General features: G+C 37.2%; 3 protein-coding genes across 9 annotated transcripts in view; 2 read left to right on the top strand and 1 right to left on the bottom strand.

Moving 5' to 3' along the window:
• The window catches only part of cwo (transcription factor cwo), a 43,525-nt gene extending 39,471 nt beyond the window's left edge, over positions 1–4,054 (top strand). For all 3 annotated transcript variants that reach the window (XM_003700151.3, XM_012297833.2, XM_003700152.3), the window contains 3 exons: positions 241–424; positions 502–738; positions 2,010–4,054. In XM_003700151.3, coding sequence (XP_003700199.1) covers positions 241–424; positions 502–738; positions 2,010–2,587 — 999 coding nt within the window. In that variant the 3' untranslated portion in view covers positions 2,588–4,054. The remainder of the gene's footprint in view (positions 1–240; positions 425–501; positions 739–2,009) is intronic.
• Positions 4,055–4,493: 439 nt separating this feature from the next.
• Positions 4,494–13,184, bottom strand: Ef-1a-f1 (translation elongation factor eEF-1 alpha chain). 3 transcript variants are annotated; one of them, XM_076534848.1, is made up of 4 exons: positions 13,027–13,184; positions 8,565–9,404; positions 7,387–7,880; positions 4,494–5,505 (listed from the first exon to the last, which is right to left on the bottom strand). In XM_076534848.1, the coding sequence occupies exons 2-4, from the start codon at positions 9,385–9,387 to the stop codon at positions 5,437–5,439; spliced, it is 1,386 nt and encodes a 461-aa protein (XP_076390963.1). In that variant the 5' UTR covers positions 9,388–9,404; positions 13,027–13,184; the 3' UTR covers positions 4,494–5,436. The 3 variants fall into 3 exon arrangements, with proteins under 3 accessions (XP_076390963.1, XP_076390968.1, XP_076390973.1); XM_076534853.1 differs by lacking the exon at positions 13,027–13,184 and adding an exon at positions 12,560–12,908; XM_076534858.1 differs by lacking the exon at positions 13,027–13,184 and adding an exon at positions 11,940–12,274.
• A 2,211-nt stretch (positions 13,185–15,395) lies between these two features.
• NaPi-T (Na[+]-dependent inorganic phosphate cotransporter) lies at positions 15,396–21,562 on the top strand. Of its 3 annotated transcripts, XM_076530515.1 has the most exons (9): positions 15,396–15,522; positions 15,800–16,171; positions 17,585–17,823; positions 18,530–18,766; positions 19,177–19,261; positions 19,420–19,525; positions 19,780–20,041; positions 20,277–20,651; positions 20,949–21,562. In XM_076530515.1, exons 2-9 carry the CDS (start codon positions 16,144–16,146, stop codon positions 21,180–21,182), a joined length of 1,566 nt encoding a protein of 521 aa, XP_076386630.1. In that variant the 5' UTR covers positions 15,396–15,522; positions 15,800–16,143; the 3' UTR covers positions 21,183–21,562. The 3 variants fall into 3 exon arrangements, with proteins under 3 accessions (XP_076386630.1, XP_076386634.1, XP_076386639.1); XM_076530519.1 differs by lacking the exon at positions 15,396–15,522 and having other exon boundaries at positions 15,755–16,171; XM_076530524.1 differs by lacking the exons at positions 15,396–15,522; positions 15,800–16,171 and adding an exon at positions 17,030–17,157.

Below are 21,562 nucleotides of genomic sequence, written 5' to 3' on the forward strand. Positions count from 1 at the left end.
ATAATTCATACCAAAAGTTAATGAAAAATAAAATTTTTAAATTAATAGATTTACTCAAAAATATATACGTATGCACCTACTGCATTTTCTTTCTCCAGAAGAAAATGCACTGCGTATTAAATAACATAAACATTATAATTTATTAATATTTGCAAAGGTCAGAAGTTGAGTAAATCTGTTAACAAATCAAGATATTGTAAAAGCTTGTCTCCTAACAGTGTATCTTCCATTTTGTTGCAGCAAGATCCAATGTCTCACAGGATCATCGAGAAGCGAAGAAGAGATCGAATGAACAACTGCTTGGCCGACTTGAGCAGACTCATACCGGCCGAGTACTTGAAGAAAGGTCGCGGAAGAGTGGAGAAGACCGAAATCATCGAAATGGCCATCCGTCACATGAAGCATCTTCAAGGTCTTCGACAAGGTACTTAATCGAAACAGAAAACCCAGTCGGATGTCGGTATTTCGTTTGATATTCAATGATTATATAAAATTGTTCAGAATCGAAACACCCTGCTGTGACGACAGTTCACACGCACCCCGAAGACAGCGTGGACAGTGTTTCTCATTCGACGGTGACGTCCACCGCTGCAGATCACTACAGGTTGGGTTTTCAAGAATGTCTGAGCGAGACCATGCACTTCCTCGTGGAAGTGGAGGGTTTCTTTGCCAGGGATTCCTTGTGCGTGCAGCTGATCAATCATTTGCAGCAACACTGTGAAAAAATTTTAGCTACCAGTGAGTAACATTTAGTGATATTGAAATTGGTAACAATGACTCGTGTTTTGTTCTTGGAAAGAGCTTACATGGAATTTAATCGTTCGAATTTGTTATTCAAATCAAATTGATTCAGAAACGTAGGTAGCGTAGGAGGTTTCTTTCGAAAGAAATATTGCGACATTCCCCAGAAAAGTAGCTGTCAGTCCTTTCGCACTAGTAGTTGAGACATTTTGTGCTCCTTGAAATATGTTATTAAGCACTGGGAGACACGTTCGAATTTAAGGAAAATTAGAATTTATTGTTAGGGTAGGATATGTCCTTTTGAAAGTTTCATATCACAAATGAGTTTCATCGAAGAATTTTTGTACTGAATATAATTATGTATTTTGTGCTGTGAATAAACAATAATATGAATACGTGAAATAAAGCCGATGTTTCCAGTTGTACATCCTTTCCTTTTCTTTCTTCGGTTATCCAAATTATTACTATACGTTTTGATGATGCATTTTGTATGTACATAATAGAATTTTTAACCAGGTGAAACTCAGCTTTAAATTAATATTTGATACGTTAATGCATTGCAGTGCTTAATAACTTATTTCAAGGAAAATCAAATTAGTGTCAAATACTTGATCAATCTCTAAAGAACATTATTACGATAACTTCAATGTACATTTCAATTAGTCGTGTCTAATGAAGCTCTTTAGCACTTTATATATCTTTTTATCAAATAGGTTTTGACAAAAGAGGATAGACTCTACGTTAGGACAAACTATATGAAAGTAGACTCTGACACATGAATTATGTACAAAGTCTATGAAAATGAATTCTGCACTATGAATATACTCAACGTATAGACTCTAGTCTATGTATATGTAGATAGATTCTACGTGGATAGACTTTGCATGAATAAACTGTGAATAGAGTCTACATGAATAGGCTTCATATGGATAAATTAGACAAAGAATGAAGAATGAGTCTATATGTAGATTCTGTGTGAATAAACTTTATTTGTATAGACTAGGAAGATCTCTAAGTGAACGAACCTTTTTAGGATAGACTTTATGATGCCAAATTCTATAAAGATAGATGATGATCTAGATAATAATGTATATGACATAGACAATGTAGGCAAAATAGACAATGATATACACGATGTAGATAACATATCAGATGACGTAAATAACGTACACAATGATTTATCTTCTATTATCAGAACTATTTAATCAAAAAAGAGCAAATGTAAATTCGAGAGGAAAATCTTGCATCGTCATAACTTTTCATTGCAGGCGATAGGCTAGGCTTCCCGCACCCGGAGATGCCTACAACAAACGGTGTAGTGAACGGCACCAGTTTCACCCACACCAGCATTCCCACGATATGTCAACCGAATGGACATTCGGATCACGGTTCGAGTTCTGGCGTGAGTTCTTTCGGTGACCCCGAACGTCCTTTGCGTCCTACGATCATCCCACCACCAACGATCGTCAGCGACGACAGCAACCACAGCACCCATTCACATAGCACACTGCCAACAACCAGCTGCAAGCCTTCCAATTACAAGTTCAAGAGCTCCATTAAGCAAAGGTTCTCCGCGGAGAGGATAAAATCCAGCCCACCGCCTGCTATCAACGCGGAGAAGCCAACTTCTTCACACGGAGTTCCCATTTTTGCTCTTCACGACGGTGGTGCTTTCTACGTCCCGTTAACCATCGAAGCGTCCATGTTGAGGCCTCAGTTGAACTTTATCCCGGATACCGGACCCGACACTGTTCTTCATCCAGTTACCATATCGGTCAACTTCAACCATTCGTCGCCGCCAGCGTGGTCACACCATTCTAGTCCCACGCACCAACAACAGACATAAAATGGCGTACTCAGGGACGCTTCTGAATGCGAGTCCATGTCTCATCTCGCCTGTTCCACACGTCGATGAGTGTATATACGCGCGTACATACGACTTAGACTCGCTGCAAGCGTGAAGCTTATATTTGCACCGTGTTGAACACTTGTACGTGGAACGATGGTCGAACACAGAAATCATTCGATCAAGTATTTTAAACGACTTCTACGGACGGAAGTTTGCGTTGCGGATTTCATTTTATTTCTGATTATTTAGGTATACGCTTGGGTGCAACGTAGGCTCCTTTAGTTGAACAGATACAAACTAACAAATTTGGTCATTTTTGAGCCTTCAGATTTCTAAATTCCTTCGAAGCAAATTTTCGGTTTTCCAAATTTTTTTATACTCTGCCCACGTTTCACATATTTTCCCAAAATCAAAGGTGGTTTGCCAACGGAAGTCTACGTTGCACCTGGGTGTACATATCGGCGAGCACTATCGTTGTAAGCGTACTGTATCGCAGAGAACGAAGGTGTCGAGTATGTTTCTTTTTTCTTTGTATATTTACCGAGGCTGTGGGTTGTCTTAGCATTTACGAGGTTCGCGAGAAAGAGTGACAAAATGGTGTCATATATAGAGATATTAGAGTATTAGGGCGTGAAGTCCCAGGTTGCTTTAGCTTCGGTGTGTCTTTTCTTTTCGTCGATATCGTCGCAGTCGGATCCTGTTCCTCTCGTTTCTTTTTCCTCACAGGGTCTTCAAGATACCGGGGGAACAATGGTCAAGAAAAAAGAAATTGCAAAATGTGGGTTCTGGGAATTTTACCACTCTCCCACTCTCGTCGGCCCTGCATCATCACCCTATTTCCTCTATCATTTCTTACTTCATTTTCTTTCCTCATCGGTTGGGTAACTGTCACTCGGTGACCAGGCACATAGCGGTTTTGTCTCCTTTATTTTCTTTCTCTCCTCTGACGAACCGTTAATGCGTTCATCAATTAGTATTAAATAACGATTAATCACTGCGTCTCTAGATTTTGCGAAATAACAGCTAGGTAACGACGTGTTGTCGCACAAAAGAAAAAAAATCTGGACTGGACTGCCCGCAGTTAACATGTAGCATGTATATGTACGTTCGATTCGGTCGACGAGATTTTTGTTTCGAAGCGTAAACTAAGCCGACAAAAGTGCCTACACACGTTTTGATCTATGAATTCCATTGATCGTCCTGTATGTACGAAGAAAGTGTATCATTTCCTGGAAAGGATAAATCCTGTGTCATGTACGATGGTGAAGGAGCATCGAGTCTGCTCGGCGCCCTGGCTAACGGGCCTCAGCAATCAAAGACTGACCAAGACCTGCATTACACTAAATTCTCTTGTAAGATCATTGCATTAAATATATATATAATATACATATATATTTGTACATACCATGTTTAGTTGTAACTTTAACGAAGAGTTTATTGCGGAATAAATTATATTTACCATAACCCTTGCTCCTAATCTTTTATATACATTGTTCTTCAGAAAGTTCGATCCACATAAAATATTCAGAGGTTTCAGGGTCTGTAAGAGATACCAGTCTTTGGAAGCTTGTATTCGATTTTAGGCCCAAACTTTTCAACAAAAAAAACGTAGATTTACGTGAGCAATAAAGAGAATAAGTAAAGATAATTCGTTGACTAATGTTGTTGTTTGTAATAAATTAGTAATTGAATACGGAAGTGTTTTATGTAGTAAAAATCCATAACTGATAAGTCAGAAGTGTTGTCTATCTGCTCGTATTATATTTGAGAGAGAAAAATGTAGATCATAAAACATGGAAGATATAAATATAATAGTAATGTCGCTGTTATCCGTAGATGTACTCAAAGAGCAAGTGGTAGAGGAATAGGATGGGGTTGAGAAGATTTGAAGAAACAACAAGGGTGCAATTAAAATTTTTTTTTATTACATCAACATAATACTGGCTAAGGGTCAAAACAATTGTAGAACGCGTCTATTAGGGGTATTCGAGATTAACACATGCGATTCGATGGCGAAACTCGCTCGCTAGAACAAAAGATCCTTTTGAAGCGCACGAGAGAGGTTCGATCGCGTCGCGAAAGTTTGGGATCACGATCTAATGTACCTTAACTAGAGATAAATACACTTCTTATACGAGTAATAAAATTATTCTTGCAGCGAGGCAACCAAGTCTTCGAACAAATCAGCCTTAACGAATTCGTGTGTAAAATAAAAATCGATTAAAAAGGTCGGGGATGGCGAGGCAGCGGCGGCGGATTGTTTGGTGTTCGACTGGGTTTTACGATCGCATCAGTCAGCAATTTTCGGTCGTGTCGGATTTTGTTCGTCTTTCAACTGAAACCGTAGAAGGAAAGAAATCTCGTGGGGATCTGAAAAGCCGTGATCCAACACGCTGCCTCGTTTTTTGTGCCGTGCATCACCGTTACGGTGATCGCACGACGTACAACATCCCGTCTCGTCATCGGTGTAACACGTAGTCGTTTAATTGAAAAACCTAACTACACAGAGTCCAAGGGGAACTGAGTATTTCTTACCTGTAATTGGACACATATTCGTCAATGTAAGAATGAGTAGAAACGTAATAATCATCCACCTAGCATATGTGGGGTGTGCGCGGGGCGTGGGTGAACTGAATGTGCAGATTTGGATAGATGCGCGGATTCAATACTACCGGATAATGTAACGGGGGTAAGCACAACATCTTTTCACTTTTGGTATTATTATTAGTCGAGTATGAATTGAATGGAGCAGCCGCGGCGTACTGCATCCTAGCGGAGGATCCCTTTGCGGAGATGCTCGTCGGGCACCAGCCGACGGACTGCGAGCTTCCGAGGAAGCTTGATGGTTACTTTTTCTTCTGGGCCTTCTCCGCGGCCTTTGTAACCTTGCCCTGGGTATCTTTGAACGTGACGCTCTGCAAACAAATCAAGTTCAGCGTTAATTTTTTTACAGAAATTCAGATCGTTCATCTTAGTAACTTGTCTTTTGGATACTTTGGAAAGTTAGAAATTTGGACATTCGGGCAGTTTGGTATTCTAAGAAATTTAATTATTCAACAAATTTAGTAATATGAAAATGTCAAATTTTCGAGCTAGCCAAACCTATTTGGAGGTTTATCCTTCATTCTTAAAGACTGGTGTTGGGCACATTAAATGTCTGCTGAAATTACTGATGTGACAATGAGGTGCAATGTTCTGATACTTCAAACTTTCAAATTTAGTAGTCTGGAAGTCTGCAAATGTGGAAGTTTGGAACATTGTACATTTAGATATTTCGAAATACAAAGTATTTGCTCTGGTATTTAATAGTTTGAAATTTTAGTAATGTATTAATTTATAAATTGAAAAATTTAGTATTAATTTGGTAAGTTCGCAAGAAGACATTGTGCAATCACAGAGAAATTTCCCGTGGATTACAATGGCCGATTAGGATCGTTTTAAGTATTGTTAGTATCGTTAAGTATTGTTTATTGGTCATTCTTTGTTCATTTTTTATCTACTTTGCGAGCTGTGCAAACGTAGCCACGTGTTTTGTTAGATAATACGCGTTCCATCTATTCTTTTTTTTTATCATGATTAGTGGCCCGTGTTATCAAGTTGTTTACCTTCTGTTTCGCGTTATCAGTCGAGGGTTAGTCACGTCCTCTTTTTTAAGTGGAATTAAATTTTTGTTGGAGAGTACCGCGTGATTCTTTTTAATCTCACGAAATATAGGTGTAAAGTTAATTAAATTATGAGATCATGTGACAAAGAAGAGGAATTATATAGATAATTCATATTATTGGCAATAATTGATATTATTGTCAGTATTCTTATATATAATTGATATTAAAGCTTCATGAACGCAAATAGCAGTTATGCTAATTTAAAAATATATATAAGCATTATAAAATTGAATTATGGTACTAAAATATAAATTATGAGAGAAATCATTCTGAATAGAAATTTTCCAACAGTGAAAATTTTCTGATAGACACAATATAATGTAACGAAAGTAATACATAATGGTGATGTTACAACTGGAATTTTGTCAGGAATGAAGTAAGCTTTAATTATACTCGAAATTGTAGTATAAACATAGAAGGAGGTATCAGAGTCCGGAAATAAAGCAGAAAGCGTCAGTATACTCTTGTCATGTTGCCATGATATTTCGATTGTTGGAAAGTATTAAATATCAAATGTGAATGGTATTTTACTAAGTTGTTTGTTGTTTCTTTGAAATAATCAATTTTTGGAGCAAGTATAGAACACGTCAAATCTTAAGATCTTCAGATGCCCACATTTTCAAATTCTAAACAATCTTCGAACTTTTGCAAATTCCTAATTTCTTCAATTTCAAAACTTTCGAATCCTTATTCAAGTTTGATATATCCACAAATTTCTAAACTTGCAAAATTCCAATTTTTCAATTCTTCAAACTCTAAAATCCCCAAGTCTCCAAATTCACAAATTGTTAAATTTCCAAGTGCCCAAATTTTTGATTTCCTACCTTCCCAGGCTTGAAATTTTCAAGTTTCCCAAATTTCTCAATCTAAAAACTTGAAATGCCAATATACATTAATGTTCACTACTTCTCCAACCTCCAAATTCCCAAATTTCCAACTTCCAAACCCCCAATTTTAATATTTCTCGAATCGCAACCTAACAATCCCAAACGACAATGTACAGCTAAAGTATTCTTTGGCGATCACTCGATCTGCCCATCACCGTCCTACCTCGTCGATTTTTGGCAAGCAACATTGTCCAAACAATTTATAAGAAATGTCTGCGGTATTAGTAACTGCAGTATTATATACCTTAATAACGCCCACGGCGACGGTTTGACGCATATCGCGAACCGCGAAACGACCCAACGGCGGAAATTCCTGGAAAGCTTCGACGCACATCGGTTTCGTGGGTTGCAGCATCACGATTGCGGCATCGCCACTCTTGATGCTCTTCGGATTCTCTTCGGTGGTCTTCCCTGTACGACGGTCGCATTTCTCCTTGATCTCCGCGAATTTGCACGCGATATGAGCGGTGTGACAATCGAGCACCGGCGTATACCCGTTATTGATCTGTCCAGGATGATTCAGGACGATCACCTGGGCCGTGAAGTCGGCCGCTCCTCGCGGAGGCTGGTTTTTCGAGTCGCCTGCCACGTAACCGCGCCTTAATTCCTTCACGGAGATGTTCTTCACGTTGAAGCCGACGTTGTCGCCGGGCAGGGCCTCCGTCAACGCCTCGTGGTGCATTTCGACCGATTTTACTTCGGTGGTGAGCGCTGCGGGAGCGAATGTCACCAGCATACCTGTTCAAATAACGTGACGTTGTAACTGGAACGTGTACACTGCAAATACGGGTTCACTGGGGAAAATTTGCAGAGAAGCAGGAAATAGCGGGATGGTTACTGATTTTTATGGATGGGAATTTTTATATTTGGGGATGTGGAAGCTTTTAGAGTTGGGATTTGAAGGATTATTTATATGGGAATGTAGGGATGTGACAGGATAAGGAATTTGGGGATGTATGGATATGGACATATAAGGATATGTTGTTATAGAAATTGAATAGAGATGTAGAAATCTAGATGGAGATTTAGTAGAGATGTAGAGATTTAGTGATCACATGTAGTGATGACATGTAAGAATATAGAAATCAAGAGATGCATGAATCTAGGTGTACATGTATATATAAGAATTCAATGATATTGAGATCAGCACAGGTAGAATACATTTGGAGTCGACCAAGCGAATGCTCTAGTTTACTGAATTGAATTGCACTCATCTGAATTGTATCAAAATGAATCGCAAACTGAGCGCATAGAATTGACTTACACTGATCTGTAATCAGTGTCTGATGACTGTAATAATTGGTGACTAATTGGATACTATCGCAAGTATAAGCATAGAAAAGTTTAAGCATGAATTTGACTAAATTATAAAAAAGTAGCTATGCACTCGACCGAAAAACATCAAAGAATTTTGAATCATACCTGGTTTCAAGATACCAGTCTCCACGCGACCGACCGGCACAGTGCCGATACCACCGATCTTGTAAACATCCTGAAGAGGCAGACGAAGAGCCTTGTCGGTGGGTCTGGACGGCGGCAGTATAGCGTCGAGTGCCTCGATCAGAGTCTTGCCATCGGCATTACCATCCTTGCGTTCGACTTTCCAGCCCTTGTACCAGGGTGTCTTTGGCGACGGTTCAAGCATGTTGTCTCCATGCCAGCCAGAAATGGGCACGAACGCGACGGACGCGGTATTGTAACCGATCTTCTTGATATAGGACGACACCTCCTTCTTGATCTCCTCGAAACGGCTCTCCGAGTACGGCGGGTCGGTCATGTCCATCTTGTTCACGCCGACGATCAGCTGTTTGACGCCCAACGTGAACGCGAGCAGAGCGTGCTCGCGGGTCTGCCCGTTCTTCGAGATGCCCGCCTCGAATTCACCGATACCTGCCGCTACGATCAACACGGCGCAATCGGCTTGACTCGTGCCGGTGATCATGTTCTTGATGAAGTCACGGTGACCGGGAGCGTCGATGATGGTCACGTAGTATTTCGCCGTCTCGAATTTCCATAGGGCGATGTCGATCGTTATGCCGCGTTCACGCTCGGCCTTCAGCTTGTCCAACACCCAGGCGTACTTGAACGAACCTTTGCCCATCTCCTGAGCCTCCTTCTCGAACTTCTCGATCGTACGCTTGTCGATGCCGCCGCATTTGTAGATCAAATGCCCGGTCGTTGTGGACTTGCCCGAATCGACGTGGCCGATCACCACGATGTTTATGTGTATCTTCTCCTTACCCATGTCGACGTTCTAGTTACCTGCAAGAAACACCGACTTCACGTATCGATCTTCGGGACTGCTGTCGATGCTTCAGGAGACTACTTTCGTCATTTATTAATAACGAGAATGTACAAGTTGTTTACGGGAAAGTTTGCGACTGATAGGTCTGGTAACTTTTACGCGTTGAGTTACCGAGAGGGAAGTGTACAAGGTCTGTGATGTAATTGAGTCTGCTTATATCTCGGATTTGTTGAACAAGTTGAGGAAAATTTGAGTGGATGTCTATTTTTGTACTTCATGTACTTCGTGGATGTAACTACCTCAAACAACGCAAATGCACTTTTTAATGAAATTGCATTTTTTCCTACTTGTATGAACTTTTTGAAACAATCTACACAAGTATGAAAATTGTCTCTCAAACAAAAAGGCTTTCAAACTATGTTTGAAAACTGTTTATCTCAAGTAACATTTCATATTTTTGATAAATGATGAAATATAAAATTTGTACAGTAATGAATTCCCTCAGAAACTGCTAAAAATAATAAAGTGTTATGTAAAACTAAATATCTCAAGTAACATTTCATATTTTTGATAAATGATGAAATATAAAATTTGTACAGTAATGAATTCCTGAAACTGCTAAAAATAATAAAATGTTACAAATTATTTTCGAAACCTTTGGTTGATATGATCCACTAATTTGGCTCATCCCCAAAGAGTAACGAGCAACGAGTGGAGCAAGAAATCATCGAACTCGCCTAATTAATTTATCGCGTATATCAACGATTTGCCTGCATCATAATTGGCTATGCAAGTCATTAGTGATTGACTGGAATCCAATATCGGGAGAGTTGTTCATTATCAAATCTAACGAGCGGGAACATATGGAAAGATTAATTCGTGACGAGATATCGGCTTGGTCTGATCATACGCGTACTCATACTACTAGCTGGCTATAAATTTTAACGGATTGCAGTTTTATTGCTTCGTTAATTAACCGATTAATGTATGTGATTTTTTTTACTATTTTGGGAAATGTTAATAAACGTATTTTTTTTAATAAAGGTGTTGTAACGCAAAATAATATTTGCTTTTAATTACTATAATTTTAAAATCTAGGTGACATGGTAAAAGTAAAATTGAATTAAATTGCGATCTTTGAATTGAATGATTTTGATATATAAGTAACACCGTCAAAATTATATGCGTTGAATAAAAATTTTATTCTCAAATTGTGTAACTTCTCCTATTTCTTTTTTAAAAAGAAATAAAAATGAATACCAGTCGAGAAGCATAAAAGTTTGAATTAGAAGCTTTGTTAAACGAAACTTCATTAAACTGAAGTATAATATTGTTACATAATAAAGCTTCCCCGATACGTTCAGGTGTATGGGTCACAACGGTGACAAGCGAGGCTGTATCGATTGTTCGAAGTCAACGAATTATGTTGGATTTCAGTGCTATTATGCTTTCGTGTGTAATTGCTATGAAACGTTTATAGGCAGTAAATCTATTGCAGAAAGTTGTTCGAATAATCCCATTGAAACAATTAATTAGAACACTGCATTCTAATCTTTGCATTTTGAACAAATACGGAAACAGAATTCAGGACAAATTAGTACATACACATTTTAATATCGTCGCAATTAAACGTAATTGTTTTTGAATTCTGAATAAAATGAAAATTTAGTTCCTTTCTTTTCTGTCCCGTATGTTTTATGCGCCTTCATCGGAAATTCAATATTAAACGTTCCGTTGATTGAATTATGAGAAAAATTTTAAATCATATAATAATATACCACGAATTTCATAAAATAATATTCTGTATAAGCAATGTACTAATTAATACACTATGAAATTCTTGTATTTTGTTTGAACAGATGAGTAGTAAGGTTATCTTTCATTGTAAAATTACATCATTTCTCTTTCAATAAATTCTTTCTTTAAAACATATTTATCTTTCTGTTCGTGTTATTTGTACCAATTTAGAAATGTCAAAAAATTCAGTAAAAACAAAAAACATTCAATTCAACGTTGTTCCCTGAGTTGATAAAGAAACTGTGAGAAGTGAAGTAATTCAATTTTCTGTACACCGGTTATTTAATAACATCATTGATCTGTATGTTGCAATACGAAATGGAAAGTTAGGGTCGAGCCAATCGCGATATGTACCCTTTCGAATCGATATCGTACACCATGTTCAAAAATAGAGAAAGAAAAACTGCGTCGTTCTATATTAACCCTTCTTTGTGCCTATCTTAAGGTACAGCTTATAAGAAGTTGCGAACCCTTCAAGAACACACCCCTCGCGTTACAATGTCTCATCTACATCGAACACGCATAAAGAACCACAATGTAGCAAGTAACCTAATTAACAAAACACCCTTTTCTTCGGATACTTATTTGTCAGAAATTAAACAGCACCAGATTAATAAAACGAGTCGGGTTTCCCGTTATCGATCGCGTGACACTTTTGCACATAGAAAATATTTAAATCCAGATTACCGGTCAGGTTTCGATTATTACCTTAAATCGTAAGCCGATATCTCGCGGATTACTCTGATTGGACTTACCTCGCCATTATCGTTTCCCGATCCTTTAATTCTATCGAGAGTTCGTTGAACGTAATTAACCGATAAGGTCACTATCGACGGAACAACTAATATTTACGGGGGTTTGCATGCACGAGCGTTGACGAGTCGACGAAGGGTATTGATTCGTCGAAAGGGCCCCATACGAAAATACCAGTGCTATCGGCGCGAGTGTGCGCGTTTATTCGCCTGAATCGTCAAGAAAAAAGAGAGCGAGCTTTTTTTTAGGATCTCAATTTAACCCTTTAACGTGTCCGCGACCCACTCCAGGCTCGATCGATATCCCCCGCGATTCTTTGAAAAATCACGGTTCAGCGTGCTCGCGATTTAAACCATGACGAAATCGCGTACGGTCGAAGCGCTCGCGTCCACTGGCCTCTTCTAATTATAGCGCAGAGCGGCCATTTCGCGATCAGCAATTTCAAGCTCGCGCTTTTTCCCGTCGTCCCGAACCGTCCGAAAGTCTCCCCTCGAGCACGCAAAAATTACAGGCCCCTCAATTTTCCACGGCGATCCGGCGAATTAGCGCACGCAATTCACGCCCTTCGTGATGCAATCGACGAGGAGGTTAAGCTGCAAGACCGGCTTTTTCCGTGACTTACCTGCCTCTGTAGATCGAGCGGGACTTCAGCGTGAACCGGAAATCTTGATAACACGATCTCGTAGAGAACTCCCGGAGGAAAGTGGATGCAACTGCGTCGAATAATGATCGTACGCCCCCGACCGCTCGCGTAATGGCCGCCGGTAACCAACTAGCGGCGCACTTCTCTCCCGTAGCCGGGTCTCGGCCTACTCGTGTCCTGCTCGATTTACGATCCTCCTCGAGGATTAATTCGATCAGCGAGTTCCTCGCGAGCGCTACCTAACCGGCCGCGGATCGTGTCGCTTTTGAGCAGTTAGATAACCGCGAGCGTATACGGGGCGGATTTGCGCCGGGACCAATCAATATGTCGCCAACAGCCGGCTCTCGTTCGACTCGAACTTTATTCGTTAGATGCACCGATTCTATCGCTTAGATGGGGTCGTTTGATCGGTCTCGCGAACGCTCTCGAGAGGGTTGATTACTCACCGGAATCGACAGGATGGAGAGGCCGGAAAATCCGCGTGGTTTCGCACGTATTTCCTTGGTCGCTTCTAGCCACTTGGACGGGACACGGTGACAGAGAGAGAGAAGGGAAGAGAGAGAGAGAGGGATCGAGAGGAAAGCGAGACAGGGGTGAAATCGCAGTGTCATCTGCTGGCGTAGCCTCCGGCCAAGGGTGAAAGGCGCATGTGCCGAAAGCATGGGTGACGATGGTTCGAAGCGTCCATTGGATCGCTCGAGCTGGTACGTCGACCAGAAGATTTAGCCCGGTACCAATGGGTCGGTGCAGAATGAAAAGCTCGAGAGCTGAAAGCCTCGGTCGGTGCAGTTTGGATGGCTAGGTGGGAATACTCTTGCGGCATCTTGCGATATACGCGAGCTTTCGCAAGCTTAAGCCTTGTTCACAGCGGGGCATGCGATCGTTGAGTATTTTTAAGGGTGGTTAACATTTTACGGGGTTATAAATACACTTCCCTGGGAATTTATTGTAACTTGTGGAACGCCCCGTGGTATGCACGGGGAATTAATCAGTTAACTGACCCCTTGCACAGTCCTAAATCGTAGAAGATAGACATGCACACGAAATTTTTTACAAAGAGGCTTAATCCAGAATAAATTGACCACTCTTAAATTGACCAAATTGACCACTCTTAATGATGACGTAATTAGTTTTTAAATTGGCGCAATTTTGATTTTTTGCAAAGTGGCGCCATCTGTCCGGCGAACACGGTGAACTACACTAGGCGGGAACACGGCCTTCGTTAGTTCGCGTATTCCACCGCTAGATGGCGCTACTGTTTACATAGGAATTGTCTTCTTATATTGTAATAATCAATAAATTAATAACTTTGCAAAACAACTGATTTCATTGGACTTGATTCTGAATTTGATTTTAACACGCGTTCTTAAATTAAGGTTTCATTAGAGAATGAATATAGAACGATTTTGTTTGTAAAATAAAATTGAATATGATCAAACGACAATAGCTTTAAACATTAATCATTTGTTCACAAGTAGAAATAGAATTCTTCTTGATCGATGACTTTGATGACAGAACTCATTTTGACCGATGATTCTAATGATCACCATAGAGTATAGGAATTATTGAAAATGATACGCATATAAATACATCAAGAAAAAAATGAATCAATCTTTTAAAAAAACCGCCACAAATCATGTTAACAGTGCCATTTAACAACAAACTGCTGAACTATGATGAACACGTGTAAAGTACCGACCGATTTCTATCGGTAATGAATTGATTACTCTTCAACGGTAATATACCATGAGCGAAGTTTCTATTGTAGTTCCGCGAATTACAGGATTTCTATCAGGAATTCTCATGCTCTCTTGATACAAATTCTGTCTTTCGAATATGCAAATTTTTATTCTGTTGGGTTTGGTAGGTAACAATAAATACAAAATGATTGTTGATAAATTTTTCTTTATTTTCACCACTTTTCATATAGTGCATAACTTAATTAAACTTATTGTTTAATCATTATTTAATTATTAAGTTGTGGAACGCCCTTTCTATGCACGGGGAATTAATCTTGACCCCCTGCGCAGTCCTCAACCGTAAGAGGTACATAGATGTGCGCAGTAAATTTCTACGAAGAAAGTAATCAAAGAAAAAGTAGTCGAAGCACCCACAATGATGGCGTAATAAATTTTTACGTATCCCTTAAAAAGTGTCCCTTAATAAGGGTTTTACTGTACTACCATTGTAAGAGTACACGTATAATATTTTTCTGCCTTGTTTTCGAGCATCCTTGCGTCTCAGCCTAACTCACGGACATGTTTCTGCGTTATAATATGATACAGAACGCAATATAAGTTCCAAGGATGACAGTTTTATGAGCTACTTACATGGTTTAGCAATAACTAACCCGAGATAAGTTCTATTAATGAAGAATCATGTTTCGAAATATATTTATTCTGAGACATTTGCAAATACCTTTAAGATACAATTATATTGTACAGTACGAGACACTTAATATATTATTTTATACCTGTATGCTCTGCTGGATAATCAATAAACCAAATAAGAAGCCCAGGACATAATTTTCAAATTTCTATAATAATTAGGACATACTTTTCAAGTGTTTACATTTTTTGTATTAAACTCGAAGACTATAAGAATAACTGTTAATTATAAGAATATGAAATTAGAAGTATATTATGTTGTTTAAAAATATCAAGGCTACTGAATTTTTATAAAAAACATCTTTTTCAGTCATTTTATACCTACCGTATCTTTTAGTGCATCAGATTCTAACACTAATCCTTATATCTCCTTCACGTACTCGACGAGCATTATATGTTGAGGTATAATAATTTAGTGCTCGTTATATGGCCCAAATCAAGATCTTTCGTTTCACGTGCAAATCTATCGCTACAACTTTCAACACTGTTCAGTTGGTTTAGAAATTTTCAATACTGTTTCAGCTAATTTTTTTTACGGCGTGAACTAATCTTTTGGTTCGTTAATTTTTTTATTGATAAAACAGTATACATAGACATATATAAATTGCGCTAAAATTTCCAATATTTAGTTCTTGCACGATAAACGTGCACTTCTTTTTTTTTAAATATTTTTATCTTTTTATTTATTAATTGTAAATAGTGTACACTTTGATAACTTCATCATTTGTTTTTGGATTCGAATCGGTGAAGTAATTGTGATCGAACGAAATTATTGAAGGAAGGTTTTCAAATATGTGTACGGAAGGTGCGATCATCTTTATCACTGTTTCAGCGACGCCACAGATTCTCCGACAGATTTCTGAAGGTTCGCGCGATTGCAATCGGAGAACAGACATGCAGTGTTCTTAGCGACATTAACCGATTCGCACACATATGTACATGGTACTCGATAAATCTCGAAATCTGTCAATGGAAAATCGATGCGAAGCAGTCTCGCGAAACATTCGATGAAATTAATCGAATACAAAAGTGCTTTGGAAAACCATGAACAGTGCACCTTGAAATTCGTCGAGACAGAAACAATCGGTATAAATTACTGATTGACACAACGAGACTTTTCTCGACGCATGGTGTGGAAATTTTAGAAGACGTTCTCTGTTCATTCGATCAGTAATTATGGAGAGATTCGGCAAATTGAACAAAAGTGAGTTAAATTCTTATATTTGCATTGAAAAACGGATATCTGAAAAAAATTGTTGAAGCATGTGATTCTTTTTGAAAAGTACACAAGGTGTCCTGTAATATTGCAATTACAGCTAAAATCATATCAGAGAAAATTCAATGAAAATGTAGAGCAAAATTTTTGTGACTTCGTTTTTTATAATTACTTTTTTTCACTTTTTTAACATAAAAATTGTTTATGTTCATATTATCTGTTTCAAAATTATAAATACTAAAAATGACTATTAACATCAAAATCTATTGTTATATTTTTGTCATCAATGTTCGTGTGTTTATGTATTGACATATATTAAAAATTGAATATCTACTTATTTTTATTAGTAAGTGTCCTAAGATCGTTATCGCATTAAGAAATAATTACGATAATTTTCTTCATACGACATATCTGACAATGAGTTTATCATCAAAGAGTTTGCATTTCTATCCTCTTATAATGATCCAGTGACAAAACAAAACGTCATAAAATATGCAAACACGTGCACTATCAAATTGCACGTACAGGGTGCCTCAAAGTTAAACAATCAAATTTCGGGAATATTTTAAAGCTAGCAATAACATTATCATCTTCTGTCGCGTTCGCGTCATCAATTCGAAAACAAGAAATTAGCTTGCTCGAAATGATGTTTTAATATTTCGGGTGTCAATCACTGTACCGATGTAATTGAAATAATCGGTTAAACAGGTGATATATCAAAGCGAAATTTTACGATTAAATGATTTTGGTCATAACACCGATCAATGTCATCACCCAAATATTTCACATTAAGGTATATATCATATCGTATATTATTGTATAATGCATCACTTGAGTCAACAGGTGCGTCTTCCGACGACAACATCAAATGTTGTTTTCTGGGTGATTTTACTGCACTGTACTTTCAAGTGTCTTAAGTAGTTGTGTATACAAGTGCTGTCTAGATTTGCAGTTGCAGACACACTGCATGTCGCGTACGTCGTTTATTTACAATATAAATCTAGGAAATATTCGAGACTGAGCTATCTAGAAAATATGTGAAATTTTTGAAAGTCTATTTTAAAACTCCAGTTTCATTTTTAAGAAAATTAACTAGAAAATATGTGAAATTTTTGAAAGTCTCATAAAACTCCAGTTTCATTTTTAAGAAAATTAACTGGAAAATATGTGAAATTTTTGAAAGTCTATCTTAAAACTGCAGTTTCATTTTTAAGCAAATTAACTAGAAAATATGTGAAATTTTTAAAAGTCTATCATAAAACTCCAGTTTCATTTTTAAGCAAATTAACTAGAAAATATGTGAAATTTTCGAAAGTCTGTCATAGAACTTCCATTTTTAAGAAACTGGAGTTTTCATTTTTAAGGAACTGGAGTTTTAATAAGAATAAAATTGCGTTTAAGGAAAGGAATGGCTATCGTGCCGAGATGTACTTTGGTATCTCGTTTTCTGCGGTTTCGCTGCGAACTACATGATGAGGATCAACTTGAATTTAGCGATAGTGGCGATGGTGATACCTCGTCCAAAAATTGCCATAACTGCACAATGCAACCCTGAACTCACATTGAACAATCAGTCGTATAATATTAATGGTACCTTTACAACAACCCCTTCGAGCGTATCAATCTCCGACAACGTCGAGGTATGAGCACTTCTATGCGACATAATGTTATATTACTCAATAATTTGTGCATTCGTTTATAATGAATTCGAAAGATAATCCTACATACTTCAATATATACTTTTTTACAATTAGTCATTTTTATAAAATGCTTGAATGTATTTCGTATATTTAGAGAAACTCCTAGAATGTTTAAATATATAAATATTAATTCAAACTGAAGAACGTACTTATGTGTACATGTGTTGACTTCATGTAGAACGATACGAAATGCACATATTTAATAGTGAAATTTAATGTACTTACATTAGTAGTACATTAACCCCTTGCACTATGACTTATTTGTCAGGTGCGTCAGTCAGAACTGACTAATTACAGCTACAATATTAAAACAGACCAAAAATCTTGAAATGTTATGTCAATATGTTATTATGCAATCGTTGACTATGCAAGTTGTAATTGGACTTGAACTCCAAATTGAAACATATTAAAAATTCAAGTAAAATTGATCACGGTCGAAGTAGGAGTGCGTCACGAGTCTGACTCGTCAAAATAGTGCAAAGGGTTAAGTACATTTAGTAGTGAAAGACTCGAGCGACATCGCAGTCCAGCGACTGCTGAAGAATCTTACCGCAACAAATGTTAAATTCGATGTAGAATAAATTTCGAATTATATAGTATGTAGTAATATTATAGTAGTTACGTAGTGATATTTGTATGTTCGCAGTACGGAGATCGATTTGCTTGGAACGAATATCAGCAAGGTTTAGCGTTAGGTGCTTACTACTGGTTGCACTGGTTATCGCAACTTCCCGGCGGGTTGCTAACAAGACGTTATGGGACCAAGCTTGTTTACGGCTTAGGAAATTTTTTCTCAGCTATATTCGGCCTTTTTATTCCATTTCTAACGCGTTATCACCTTTATGCTCTTGTGCTTTTACGAGTTCTGCAAGGTTTGTCTGCGGTGAGTAAAGTTAGGACATATAATTATTTTATTATTTCTTTTTTGTTCATTTAATAATGTCATCAACTAAGTGTAAAATATACAGTAGTATTCAAAACCATGTTTGTTTTCTGTATTTTCGTATGACAAAAAGCCTAATACGTGACTTTGTTAGATTCAATGAAACTTTATGGCGTTTAAAGAATCGCAAAAAATCAAAATATAATGCGTTCGTATTTTAAAAAGAATGAAAGCAATAATTAAAAAATCTGTTAATTGTCCTACATTTTTTAAATCAAATAGCGATGAAATAATAAATGGAAAGCTTCCACATTTAGGTGACATGTAATGGTTAAATAAGATTTATAAAAATAAAATAGTAGTTTTATAAGTTCTTAAATGGCGATGTTCATGATTTTTACTGTTTACAGGGTGTAATGTGGCCTTCAATGCACAATATGACAGCCAAATGGATACCTCCGAACGAGAGAAGCAGATTTGTCAGTTCTTATTTAGGTGAGTTTACAATATCAGTAATACAAGTTAAATAATAAAATTGAAGTAACAAAATTTCTCTCATAATTTTAATCTGTCGTAACAGTTTTAAACGTTCTTCGTTTTCTCTATTTTGCAATCAATTGTATGTGTAATAAAACTTCCTATTAACTTTGTAGGTAGCTCCGTTGGCGCTGCTATAACTTATCCACTTTGCGCAGCTGTTAGTAGCACGTTCGGGTGGCCTGCAGCTTTTTATGTAACATCATTCTTTGGTCTTATTTGGTAATCCCTTTTATATAAATAAATACAATAATGAGCTATGCGCAAATGTATTTGCATACACAATTACTAATTTACAAAAGACTTTTTTTTAAAATGACCACTTCTGATATAGATACTATAAATTCCTAATTGAAACTAGTTAAACCTAATTAAAAATCAGCAGACAATTTTCATAAGCTTCAAGAATGTATAATTTTAAAAAATGTCCCCACAATTTTACTTTCTTCGCTGATATAACAAAATCAATCTCAAAGGTACGGTTTCTGGTTGTGTCTTGTATACGATTCACCCCAGCAACATCCCCGAATAACCGACGAAGAAAGGAAATACATTCTGGATACTATTGGTGATTCCGTCGACGAAGGGAAACCTGAAATACCATGGAGAAACATATTGACATCGGGTCCTGTTTGGTTCACCATTATTGCTCACTGGGGTAGCGGATGGGGCTTCCTAACTTTGATGACGCAAACACCGACTTACTTCAATTTTATTCACGGATGGAACATCAATGCGGTAAAGGAAATTTGATTTTCTACTAAATTCCACATTTCTATATTTACTAAAACTACGACATTTTTATCAAAAGAAAAAGCTGCACGAATATCAAATTTTATAAAATATTTCGAAATCAAAGTCGATGAGGGAGTTTTTACAAGTTTATTTCTTTTTATATTGCATTCTTTCATTTTCAATTTAGAAGTAAATATGTAGTCGAACATATTTTATAATATTAAATTTTTATTTCTAGACTGGTGTAATCTCTGGAGTACCACATCTGCTGAGAATGGTTTTCTCCTACTATTTCTCTGTTATGAGCGATTGGCTAATACGTACCAAGAGAATGAGCTTGACGAATGTCAGAAAACTGGCAACCTTTGTGTCCATCGGTCTGCAAGGGGTTTTCATTCTACTGTTAGGGTTTAGCGGATGTGAACCGACGCTCGCTGTTATCTTCATGATGGCGGGAATCACTGTAACAGGCGCAGTTTCCGCTGCCACCTTCGCAAATTTCGTAGATCTCAGCCCCAATTATGCTAGTATCCTCCTTGGGTTGTGTGGAATGATCGTGATATGGAGTGGATTTATTTCGCCGGCTGTTGTTGGGATTTTGACAAACAATAATGTGAGTAACAAATAAAAAACTTATATTGAAAATGATTATTCATTAGGTGCTTTCAACTTGTTATTTATACTAATATTTAGTGATGAATATTCATGAAAAAATTGCATAATTTGTACTATAAAGTTACGTCAGATTTTCCGTTCTAAAATCCGCCATTTTGTGTCACATTCTAACACATTCTGCAAGATTGGTCAAAAAATACCAAAATGAGGTTTAAAAATGTCTCACTTCAAGATAGTAGATTACTTTTTATTGGTCATTGTATGCATTAATTGATTGTTATTGTTTTATTTTTAGCAAACAATATCACAATGGCGTATAGTTTTCATCATAGCAACCGTAAACTCATTAATTGGGACTGTTGTGTATCTACTGTTCGGAACGTCGAAGGAACAACCATGGAACAGATATGGAAAATCCAATAAAGAAAGCGGGCAGGAGATGCAAAAATTGACGGAGTCAGCGATAATAAAGAGCGAGGAAATAAATGAGAAGATGAATGTGAATGAGAAAGATAAAATGATTGGGTAAAAGCGGAAGAAATGAAGAAGAAAGAAATGCTGTTCAAAAGTTGATGCGTCTGGAGTATAAGTACTACGCATGTTTGTGTGAAAGTGTACACTACTTGTAAATTTAAGAATACAAAAATAATCTAGTAATTAAGAAAAAGAAGTATCAGAAAAATCAGCGAAATATGTTCGTTAAAACTGTACATTTACCAGCATAAACTTTTCAAAGACTGAGTTATATACTAAATAAAAATTAATTATAAAGTTTGATATATACTTGATCTAACATAGAATATCTTAAAAATTGTAACCAATATGTAGCATAAAAATTGTTAAAGTATTTTAGGGATATTTGTATTATTGTAACACATGGTATATTAAAATGGATAATGTAACTAGTAA

Source organism: Megachile rotundata, chromosome 1, assembly GCF_050947335.1.
Source record: "Megachile rotundata isolate GNS110a chromosome 1, iyMegRotu1, whole genome shotgun sequence".
Taxonomy (NCBI): Eukaryota; Metazoa; Arthropoda; class Insecta; order Hymenoptera; family Megachilidae; genus Megachile; species Megachile rotundata.

Excerpts from the sequence above, each read along its gene's own strand:
- Ef-1a-f1 (XM_076534848.1), bottom strand. The coding sequence starts at position 9,387 with ATGGGTAAGGAGAAGATACACATAAACATCGTGGTGATCGGCCACGTC. Across the intron at positions 7,881-8,564 it reads GACTGGTATCTTGAAACCAG|GTATGCTGGTGACATTCGCT; the intron begins GTATGATTCAAA and ends TTATTTGAACAG. Across the intron at positions 5,506-7,386 it reads TCGCCGTGGGCGTTATTAAG|AGCGTCACGTTCAAAGATAC; the intron begins GTATATAATACT and ends ATTTGTTTGCAG.
- NaPi-T (XM_076530515.1), top strand. The coding sequence starts at position 16,144 with ATGGAGAGATTCGGCAAATTGAACAAAA. Across the intron at positions 19,526-19,779 it reads TCATTCTTTGGTCTTATTTG|GTACGGTTTCTGGTTGTGTC; the intron begins GTAATCCCTTTT and ends TCAATCTCAAAG. Across the intron at positions 20,652-20,948 it reads GGATTTTGACAAACAATAAT|CAAACAATATCACAATGGCG; the intron begins GTGAGTAACAAA and ends TTTTATTTTTAG.